Genomic DNA, 11409 nt, shown 5'->3' with positions numbered 1-11409 from the left:
TTCAGAGAAAGCATTAGGGTCGACGGTTCTTGTTTTAAAAGATAAAGCACGTTTCTATGGACTAAAAAGGGAAAAATCCTAATTACGCGACGTAAGTGGAAAGGAATGGAAATAAGGAGCATGCTGTTTTGAAACCTGATACCGTTTGTAAAAGCGCAAGTACTTTCATTTTCCTTCCATCGGACGACTAAAATGCCCCAAATTCCTTCAGCGCTAAAGGCTACATGGTCGGTCAGCAATAGGTCCCTAGAACGGCGGTTTCCTGATTTAGAAAAGACTTGGTTGGTTGAAACAGGCTGCCTGCGTGCTCCCGAAGTTAAGCGGGCCACACTTTGACCGTAAGATGAAACAACGCGCCGCCCACTGTTACAGAACCTTGTCAGTTAATCTTAGTGTTAACACCGAACCACGTCATTCATCTTCACTGGCACAAGGCGTTCAATTTCGACTTTTGTTTGGCAAACTGTCCAAACCAGTAGTTGCAAAGCACGGTGGTCCCGTTTGATACCCGATACGCGAAGAAGTTTGGCCCGGCTTTGGCATCTTTGTACCTCCCGTGTATCACTTTCATGTGGCCAAGACCGCCTACCTTCCATGCAAAAACGTACGTTGGATTTCGCATTTAGCGGCATTACAGCGGTCGGAAGCACACTTTGACGGACGGCGTCACTTCTACGATGCCCGGATTAAGACCTTTTGCGCGTGACGTTAGCTATGTTTCCTGGTAAAATCGATACCACATGTGGACAAATAACTACGTCGCAACGCCTGTAGTGCCCGCAGCCACAGGTTTCATAACTTGACATGGGAAATATTGTTTACAAATCTGCAGAAACAAATTTGTCAAACCAGGCGTGTCTGTGTAGTTTTATGTGTCTGAAAGCAAATGCCTTAAACATACGTTTCTAATTAGGCGACGAAACGTTTGTCAGAAGACACCCCACTTTAAATATCAAAGTGTCTTGTGCACTATATAGGTTATGTTTTGCTACAACTGCACATTAATATCAATTCATTTAGCAAGTATTGGTGAAGTGCAACACACATTATAACATAGGCTTTTTGCGTTATGCAGGTTGTCTGAAAAGAGTAAATTCCCTATGTAAGAATGACACGAAAACAAGCTTTCTTAATAAGAACTGTGAACTGAACTGTTTAACTTTAGTTTCTGCTTAACGGCAAATTCATGTATCTGTAATTCAATTCCGAGATAATTCTTTTTTAATGTTAACTGAGGCTGGAATTGGCCTTTGGCAATCTGTAGTGACAAACTTTGATTGATATTTAACATAAAAGAGGTGACTTTTCCATGTTATCTGCATGCTTTCCATTGCGAAAAACAAAGTTGTTTGTTGGTACCAAGAATGCATATCCACCCGTACAAGCACAGAGCAATAATTTGATACTGTGGATATTGTTAAGGTTATGTGGAAATATCAAGTTCTTGGTTCCGTTTGTTTTTTGTTTAATAATCTATTAAAAAGCCTTCAGAAGTACAAATATCTGTGTCTATTTTATCGTTCATTCAAAAAGAATCAAGTTCTGTAGTTGCGTATGGACATTTTTATTGGTTGGTGTAATCTACTGATTTACGTTTTACTGGCATTACAATAAACTTGTTTCATGTGGTACTTGTACAAACACAACTTTCATTTAAATGCTGTAAATGGTTTTACAATTTTACATCAATAAACCAAAATTGACCTATCGCTTCAACCGCACACAGGCAATTTCGCTGCTACGAGATGTAATTTAGATCACAAGCCTTTGCCTCTTGCAGTTTCGGTTAAAAAACTATCTAATGCCTAAACTCTGACAACAGTATTCAAATTATATACACCATCCACGTTAAAATGAAAAAACAACAACAACACTTTAATTGTGTTTTAATTATAGACTATAGTTTTTAACAACAGTTAGCTGATAGGTTTTCAGTTGGGTTGTATACTTTGTTATCAAAACAGAAGGAAAAATACCGGTGTAATTATTTGTCAATTATTGCATCAACCAAGCCCCGACGTACATGTGTTGCATATTTTGTGGAAATTTCGATTAACCAAGGTAGTCGGCCAGTTAAAAGAATCTCGTACCCACCGTACTACTGACTTTAATCTCGTTACTGATAATCTGGCGTACAAGGCTGGTTCAGGCCGCCTAGTTTAACATGAAACGATCACTTTGTCTAAGGGCAACGAGGCCTGAAAGATTTAAATTCCTGCCCCAATTATGCGCAATGTTTGTTGCAGTCTCTCGCTTTGCCCTTGGTCTTTCTGGCAACAACATCAAAACTACCGTGTTTGTTTGCTTTCCATTCCTAGTGTTACCTCACAGCAGGTCAATACATCATGGGGCTCTTCCTGTCGTGTATGACCCGCGTGTTTTATTTTTGGCATCGTGAATTACCCCCTATAACCGCCTGTATAAACAAACCATTGACTCGCCAAAAGGTAAGAGGATTGAGTCATATTTTAATGCTTTAATGGCGAGGACAATAAAACGACTCAACATAAACATACAGGTAATTCTGACTGGATCCTGTCATTTTAGGCGCGCCAAACCACTAAAGAAAGATAAATCTGTCACTTAAAACATCCTGAAATAGCCTTCTTGCTTTCATTGGCGAGATTTTCTCATTGATACGAGGGATGTTTTACTAGTCACAACACCGCTATTGTTGGCGTCATAAATGCTTGTTTAGGTTCGAATTTAAACACGTTGCCGACAATGTAAACTAGCTGTCAATGCGAAACCTAAGATTCACTGATTTGTCAACGTTTTATGCTGATCGTGATGTGAAATTGTTGTGTATCAGGTTAAGAATCTAACCCACGCCCTGTTGGCAGTACACACCCGTGCTATCCGCGCATATCAGTGTTAACTGTCTGCTTGCTTCGTCCTCAAACAAACATGAACTTGCGACCTTCAGTGACAAATCCTTCCTGGAATACAACATCCCAGACGACAATCCATGTTCCCAACGCTATCACCACAAACAAGCCTTCCATGTTTTCAACCAAAGTTTGTATTTTGACGGACGATAAAACGCGCAAACCGATAATAGCAACAACATGACACTTGGACAAATGGATAGAGAAGAAAAGAATGTTAAAAAAGTGCAAGTCCCATTCGCCACCGATTGCTTTCCCGTGCCTTCCCTGGCCTTCCTGTACAGCTTGCTGGCTCGCTCGACCGAGAACTTGCTCTGTGTGACGTCTCTGTGACGTAATAGTTCTTTTATGACGTTTGATCACGTGGCGATTTGACACGTGTAGTGTCTCGAATCGGTGAGAGGTTTCTGACAGTACAGTCCCGGTGCGCAGGGGCAACGTTCGAAGAATTGAGCGCTTCGCCGTCTGTTTTTGTTAAGTGGAATCGGACAAACCTAAAGAACAGGACATTCATGGTCAAGGCCAATATTTTGTGAAACGTGTACGCCATTGTTTGTGGGTGAAAGGTTTTCGATGATTTATCACCTAATGACCTAATATTACTGCTGTTTACTATGTCTAAGTGACTTATGTCAGTAAAACCTAGTGATTTACGCATGTGTACTTTTACAACCACGCCTAAGATCTCTAGCTTTAAAATGTTGTTGTTTTTTCAGTTGGAAATTTCCATCTCAACAAGAATCAGTATTTATAGGCTTTATAATAGTCGCATTTATTATTTTTTTAACCTAAATGGTCTAAACACCGTGGCATAAACTTACCCCGTCTATTGGGACCATTTCTTGACATCTTTTGCCTGTCCGGTATCTTGCACAACAGTGGTTTGGCATACATTCACTGTCCCTCACACAAGCTTCGTGCTTTTCTGTAATTTTACAAAAAAGTTGTTAATTTGGGCTTTTTTTCTTTGTTGTTAATATTTTGGGTTATTTAATGCCCTTATTGTGCAAGGAAGCGCCTAACCTGATTGTTGTAAAGATTTGGGTTTTTTTATTGTTGTATTGCAGAAAACTTTTATGTTAGCCAATTTAACCAATACTTTCTTTGACCAATATCGTTGTCATATTAACTCTCTTCAAATACTTCGTGCACCTTTATGTATTAGTTTGAACTTGCGTACTTTTCCTCAGTTACATTGACTATTGTTTCTAATAGGAATCAAACATTGCATAGCAAACTTACGTTTATAAGTTTCGGGTTTGGGTTTGACAACAACCGGGGATCGCAGATTTCCGCTGGATGGCGTTGATCTTTCCGGTTGACTTGCTGGCCGGTCGTTTCGTGGCGCTAAACACACTTTATTGCGTTTCTTGCATTTCTTTGTCTTCTTCTTGTAGCACTTCAGGTTGTTCTTACACTTCTTGTCGCGCTTATTTTTGCATTTCTTGAACTTTTTCTTGCACTGTTTGGCCTGTTTTTTTCCAATCGATGGCGCAGAGGCCGACCGCGTGCAGGACTTTCTGTTACCAGGGCAACGGTGGTGCTGCAACAACAAAGGATTCACTGTTAGAAATGATTGTTAATGTGCGTGTATAAATATTTCTAGGCTACAGCCTTTATACTGTGCATGCTGTGTGGCTTTGCTTTGTGAAGTTGCGTTTAAGAACGCACTGTAGTTGTTGGTCATACGAAACTGCCGGTGACCTTTCGGGCTTGAATGCTTTGGTGGATTCCCACTTATGGTGGAATTTAATTGCCCTCAAGTGGTTGTAATTACTCAATTGCAATGAATTGGGATGACAAAGCAGAGTTAAATTGAAACGCTTGAGTTTCCGGCCTGATGTATAACACTGCTTGTTTTTCATACATCATTATGTCTCAGCAATGCTATTCGCTAATCCCGAATAAAATGCGCCACTTGGGACACTTGTACATCATTTTCAGGATTTTAGGAAGACCTGTCTCAGTTATTGGGACTTTCCAAAGTTGAAACCTAAGGGCGTGACCGTACGATTACACTTTCATCATCCGTCAATTAAAAGTATCCAAAATGGCGCTAGAAATTGAGCTCCGCAGCCGACCAACAATCACTAGACAATCAAAGGCAAACTTATCTCAATATTTGTGTGGGTTGTCAACTTTTTTACCGCGCACATTTTTCCCACCTGCCTAGGCAACAAAAATGTGACTCATATTTACAGTTGCGACTTCATGGCTTTAATATCCGCCCGTGTGCCTCGCCTATAGTTTTGTCCCAACAACTGTTCTTTGTTCGCGTTCGACTAACATTGTTTGTGGTCTATTGCGTCAACAATCGTCGAAACGGGAGCCGGACGTCTTCTCGCCACGGCGTTCCAAAATAGCCCCAAACGTGTTTAATATTTGCAACTATTTCCACTCAAATAGTTCGCCGAACTGACGTCAAAGGAAACGCGAATTTTTGGAAGTGGCGTTTTTGTTTGCGATTTGAAAATGTTTGATCAAGTTTTTTGGATTTGTTGGTATTTTTTCAAAGGGCGTGTTTTTACTCGCTGGCTAAACTTAGCGCAAATAAAATTCGAATCACTATGTACCAAATTGTTGCCCTTTCCAGTCGCGAAAGTGAGAAACAAGTTTTTATCCTTAAATTTAAAAAGGTACATTTGGTACTATGTTCTCTATTTTACATCTTTTTAATCCACAACTTCTAATTGGAAATACCTTTACTTTGATAATAATGGCGATATTTTAAAAATTAAGACAGTATTCAAACCATTCAGGCAAAACAATAAAAAGAAATTATAATTTGGGAACACAATTCCCGGTTTTAAATATTCTAAGCAAGAAGATATAAGCCAATAACTGAGTGTGATATACTGTTTCTATTGTGATCGTCAGAAAAAATGGCAAATGAAAGCCACAGAAGGAACGCAACATTGTGACAATGCAAACTGTCCAAACGTTGTGGTGTTTTACACTCAGATATTGACTTGTATCTTTGGCTGAAATTATAATTAATTTAAAACGCGCAATACGGTTTTATCAACACCTTAGAGTTGTAACAATAGGTAACAATATGCTTGTTATCAGAACCATTGCGCCATAATTAACTCTTGCTCATGCGGCGCCATTTTGTTTACAATCTCGATCAAAATCGGGCTGATAAGAGCCTTCCTGACATCAACATGGAGTCGGCATGTCCGATGTCGACCGGTAAATAAACTACCGATGTTTGTTGCTGCCGTGTTTGGGCGGAAGAGCGTTGGCCCTTTATTCGTGGAATCGAAACATAAGTCAAACCTTATCAAAACCTAACCCATACAGGGCATATGTGAACACAAATCAACATTGGCCCTTTCTGCGCTACTTGAACCCTCTGCGCTCTTATCTTGCCTTGCGCAGTCAACGATGAACAGGGCGCACGTTTTTCAAGGTCAAACGCGTGTGACCTTGTAATGACAAACCTCGTGGTTAGGGGAGGAATGTTGAAAATTGTGCTCGGCGCTTTCTGTTCAACATAGCGAACAAAATTGACCAAGTCAACTCGTGAGATGACACGACCTTTTGCCCAAATCGCACAAACCTTATAAATCCAAAGGTTTCACAAAAAAACTTTTGGCCCTGCATATTCTTAACGGTCACATTAATTTATTTTAAATCTTTGCATTTTGATTTGAACGACTTTTATTGAGAGATTGTTGGCGTCATTATATGTTCTTCCGGTTGTTATATGACTTGTATATTACTTTTAACTTGACAACGTTGGCCACCGTGGGAGTAAAAGGTCATGATTTTGTATTCAAGATCAGAATAAACCAGAGTCGGTAGCATTTTATGTGCATGTTTTAAGTTATTGTCATGCCAAAACCATCCAAAAGCGACAAGTAAGCCGAAGCGATTTCGCCTGAAACATTTGAAAATCCATGCTATCTGTGAAATCAGCAAAACCCTACACTTTGGGGCAATAAGACCTCCCAAATCCAGTTTTAATGCGATTATAATGAAATATGCGAGTTTGTGTTCTTAAGCTTCACCAGAAAGCGTTTCTGTGTTTGATTGACGTGAAATTGGACGCAAAAATGTCGATTGTGCGTCACGTCATCTATTGCGCAACTGAGGTAGAGCGATATCTCCGATTCTAGAATCAAGAACAAACGATTTCGGGTTATTCACGCCAGGTGAAGACCGCGCACATATGCCGCGAATCGGTAATTTAATTCAAACGTTGATATGTCGTGAAAATAAACACAGCTCAGTGGATGAAGCTGTCATAGGTCGGAGGAGTTGGACCCTGATAACGGGACAAATTCATCCCGCCTATAAGTGCTCGAGAGCAATACAAAGCTTATGGCCCGCATAGTTTATTTGCGCAGGCTATAAAGCGCCGCAGCGTCACTGGTGCTAATGCAGTAAGTGTGCGCTCATCAAAGCGACGCGTGTTTGTCTAACATAAGCGCGGCTCGGCAATTTACCCTCCATCTCAAGGAGTTGTTAGATTATTAATAACCGTTCAACGAGGTCCTGACAAATGATTAATCGATGGGGAAAAACGTTGATAGGCGATATCTGAAGGACCTATACATGTATACCGCTATGCAATCATTTCTAATCACTTGCGCTTTCATAAACTGTTTGTTGTCCAATTTAGCCGGGAATTTAAACGATAAGTCGACGAAAAACTGAAACATGTAAATGTATCGTAAAACAGGCTTTCTTGGTGCGTTTTTAAGCCATAAACTCTGCACTTAAATTGTGTGCGGAAAATTAATCAAAAAAAACCGTAAAGATTATTTTGCATGTTTTCAATGTTACAACGTCGTTCACTTTCAAGTTCTCTAAACACTAAACATTAGTTCAACACTTCCGAATTAAAAAGTAGTGAAGTCCAGCGCAAGCAAAAAATGTAATGTAATTACTTCAATATGTAACAAAAAGCGGTTATTTCATCAGCCAAATATGTTCAGTTTATTCAAATACTTTGTCTCTTAATGAAATTGAATTGTTTTCAAATTAAAATTTTGTGCTTGCATTGTAATACTGTAAGGCAATTTATTGGAGAGAAAGTTGCCCTCGTTGACACATTATAACAGTCGTATGTTTGAACACCTGTCGTTTAGCTCACTCGGTAATATTTCCCATTTCGCGTCCGCAAGTCAGGAAACGGCGAGGGAGGCTGTTAACGTCGCCACAAACCCAATTCCGACTTTTCCTGTGTTCAAATAAACAAGGCATTTATCCGCTCGGCTTTTGAACACTAAACGCGCGCTTTCGGTGAAGGAAATTCCACAAAGCGCGACCAAAAATCGAAACTTGTTGAAGAACAAACGCGTGTTCCTTATCCGTTTTCGAGCAGGTGCCACGTGAAGCGTTGAAAGGCTCTTTCCGGGTTGCAGAGCGCACGATTTTGCGAGCGCTTTTACTTCCATTGATCTCGGCGTTGTAAAACAAAGGAATTTTAAAATTTTTGTTTAAAGCCAACTGGTAAAGGAAATAGTCGAATATCAGTGGCTGTGACGCGAAAAGAGGCGGATGGGATTATGAAAAGCCCCAGTTTGTCAATAAAGCGATTTATTTTCGCTGAAACATCACCAACGTCGATTTTTACAATCTTCATGAACTATTATGACCCATTATAAAGTATGTGTATGGTTCAATGCGCAAGCCAAAACTACTTGCGGCTCTACTTCAAAACTACTTCAAAGGCAACGTCCGAAAAAGCGCGTTGACCTTCGATAAAAAGGGGCTTAGTTTTGATTACTTTGGGATTTACTAAAAGCACAATGCGTTTTATAAATCAAGGAGAAGTTTGATAAAATTTCTTCCTGGAAACGTAAAACAAACTTCAGTAGCATAAATCAGGATTAAGCCCCTGAAAAATCATCGGTTAGTTATTGGCTTGTGGTTTGAAAGGCACGTTCATGTCTATGCGGTATTTGAGTTAAAGCGCTTACCTGCCCCAAAACGCTGAGCTGATTGGCGGAAAACCGCACCTGTCAAGCCGGCGGGATCAAAGGTTAAGACCCGGGGTAACGCAACGATCAATGCCGCAGCAAAAACAATTCGTTCGTTTTTTTTTTCGCTTTAAGTTAGTCACCATAATGTCGTACAATTTTGCAAAGGTTTCCACAATTACTACCAGATTTGCAGAAATAATAAATATATTGCCACAAAAAAGTGGTAAATAATAATGGTCACCACCTGTATACAAATTCAGTATTTAAAAAAATGTGAAGGTAATTTAATACCTTGTGCAGAACTTCATTTTTGAATGAGGTTGTTTTAAAAAAGAAGCAACAGGCTAACTCATAGTTCTTAAGCGACCAAACATGACGACCAAACGCCACTAAATTGAACTTTATACCGACAAACCAAAAATAAACGAGATTTTCTATTTGACAAGATTTCACAAGAACCTGCATTCGATCCGGTTTTGCACCCTTTGTTATGTCTTAATGCTCATTGTGTGCGGCAGCGGTTTATTTTGACACAGGTCGATTGTTAGCGAACACAGAGTCCTGGCGATTAACCGAGAATTCGAAATCGAAAGGCGTCGATTGTTTGGTCACAGTTGGCGAAGAAGCGAAGGAAAACAATCGTCTGGCGCGGCGACTTTCAAAGTCCACGCGCCCCCGGGTAGCGGATAAACTGAGCGACTTGTATTTGTGTTGGACAAACAAAGTCTTAGGCCTTTGATAGTTTGCGACGTTCTCTGTTGAACTTATTATTGAGGATAATTGGCCGAAAAATGTTTTAGCAATAATATTTCCGCCAGGTGGCACTAAAGAAGCAAGACATTTTCAACGAATCTTAAAATTTGACCATAAAATTTCATCAATCACAGCAGTTTTACCGAACATTTTTATTGAAACTGATGCAATGACATAAAAGATTTTTATCCACTTTTTATATCCATCGGGCCAATTTTATTATTTATTTAATTAAGTTTTTGATTTTTATTATCTTTTAAAAGGCCTGTAACTTCATAACATTACTAATGGCAAAATAAATAAAACAATTTTCCGCAGCGCCCCTATAAACCTTTAGTTACCCTGTAACACGCGAGCGCCCAGCTGTATCACAAAAAATCGGGAATTAACGGTTGTTTGTCCTTCCGTATGTCATGAATAGGGCAATCCTGTAACTGTTAATACCCATTGAAATATCGTATTAGTTGTGAAACCCTGGAACCTGGTACCCGAACCACTTGCGGATAGGCCTACTTTTTACACGGTATCAATGAACTGGAGGATGTTTGTCCAAACTAATGTAGTAAACTGGCAAAACGGAAATATTAAGATCATTTATAACGTTTGTTCTATGACATATTTGTTGTTTGCCTCGTATTCGTTCCAACGTAGACCCTATAGACCCCGATTATTGAGCTGTTCTTTACAGCTGCGTTTTTAGAGCGGAAATAGTAAAACTACGGCCTGTTTGAACTTTGAAGTCCGGCAGTACCGCATAACTGTTGGCACGTGAGGCAAAAAGTTACAAATCTACATCTATTTCTTCGTATGCATTTAAATGCTTCGACGCAAGGCTTTCGGGCAAAATTGCAAGTGAACAAAGTCTGCTTTTTAATGTGACGATAACTTGTTATTGCCACCTCTTAACCACGTAACATCGCGGAACTGTCAGATTCATAGTAAAGCACTTGTAAAATTTCGCTTCATAGATGAAACCAAGCGCAAAATAAAGTCAATTTATACAGGAAATATCAACACATTTGTTCTTCCTAATTCGCACCGCCGTTTGACACGATTGTCTTGCGTATTGTATATTGTCGCTTGTACATCCCGAATTGTTATTACGGTTTCCCCCAATTATCATCCAGGCATTACAACTAATTCGCAACTTTAATTTTATTGAAGACGACATATTTCCACCAATCTTTCTGTTATTCCGTGGAAAAGCCCTAATATCTTAGCGCAAAATATTTGTTAAACACGAAGACAAATGCTCTTGCCATTGAAGGTTGAATTGTAGTGACCCGCTAAGGTTCTGTGGCTTTACACATTAACAGTGGTACCAGATTCAAGGTTGTTGCACATAATGGACTTAAGAACCTTTAGTCACAAATACTTGTAGATTATCTCACCTTGTGAGCAGCTCTCTGGGTTCGTTCTAAACCGTCGTCTTGACTCGGGCGTGGAGACATAACTGCCTGACTTTCTTCATCGTCACTATTTCCTTCACAACTGCTAAACTGAGTGTACTGCAGAATAATCACAAACACAAGGCAAAACTTTACGATATACATGACTTTTCTTGCCTTAAATCGTCAACGCGGCGCTGATGGTTACTGATACGCGGTAACGGCCTCTCGGCGGCTTATATACCGGCCCCCTTTTTCCCTTTTTTCGCATCAAAGCATTGGCTCTTTGATCTCTCGTTTTTCTGCCTGGCTTGACACAACAGGCGAAAAGCCGCGATTGCTTTTTCTTAATTAACTGGACCCCGTGTTCGCAAGCCTCATTCCCGTAACAGTTTCAACGATCTCCCAAATGCGACACACATTCAATCGCGTAAATGCATGATTTAG

General features: G+C 39.9%; 1 protein-coding gene across 1 annotated transcript; it reads right to left on the bottom strand.

Annotated features, from left to right (window-relative positions):
- Window positions 1-3004: 3004 nt before the first annotated feature.
- On the bottom strand, window positions 3005-11195 carry LOC145233176 (uncharacterized). Its single transcript, XM_080097850.1, has 4 exons — window positions 10966-11195; window positions 4131-4431; window positions 3710-3813; window positions 3005-3382 (listed from the first exon to the last, which is right to left on the bottom strand). Exons 1-4 carry the CDS (start codon window positions 11125-11127, stop codon window positions 3248-3250), a joined length of 702 nt encoding a protein of 233 aa, XP_079953976.1. The 5' UTR covers window positions 11128-11195; the 3' UTR covers window positions 3005-3247.
- Between the last annotated feature and the right edge of the window lie 214 nt (window positions 11196-11409).

This window comes from Phallusia mammillata, chromosome 6, assembly GCF_965637545.1.
Source record: "Phallusia mammillata chromosome 6, kaPhaMamm4.hap1.1, whole genome shotgun sequence".
NCBI classification, from domain to species: domain Eukaryota; kingdom Metazoa; phylum Chordata; class Ascidiacea; order Phlebobranchia; family Ascidiidae; genus Phallusia; species Phallusia mammillata.
The sequence above is the reverse complement of the archived record's forward strand: the minus strand, read 5'-3'. Positions and strand labels throughout refer to the sequence as shown.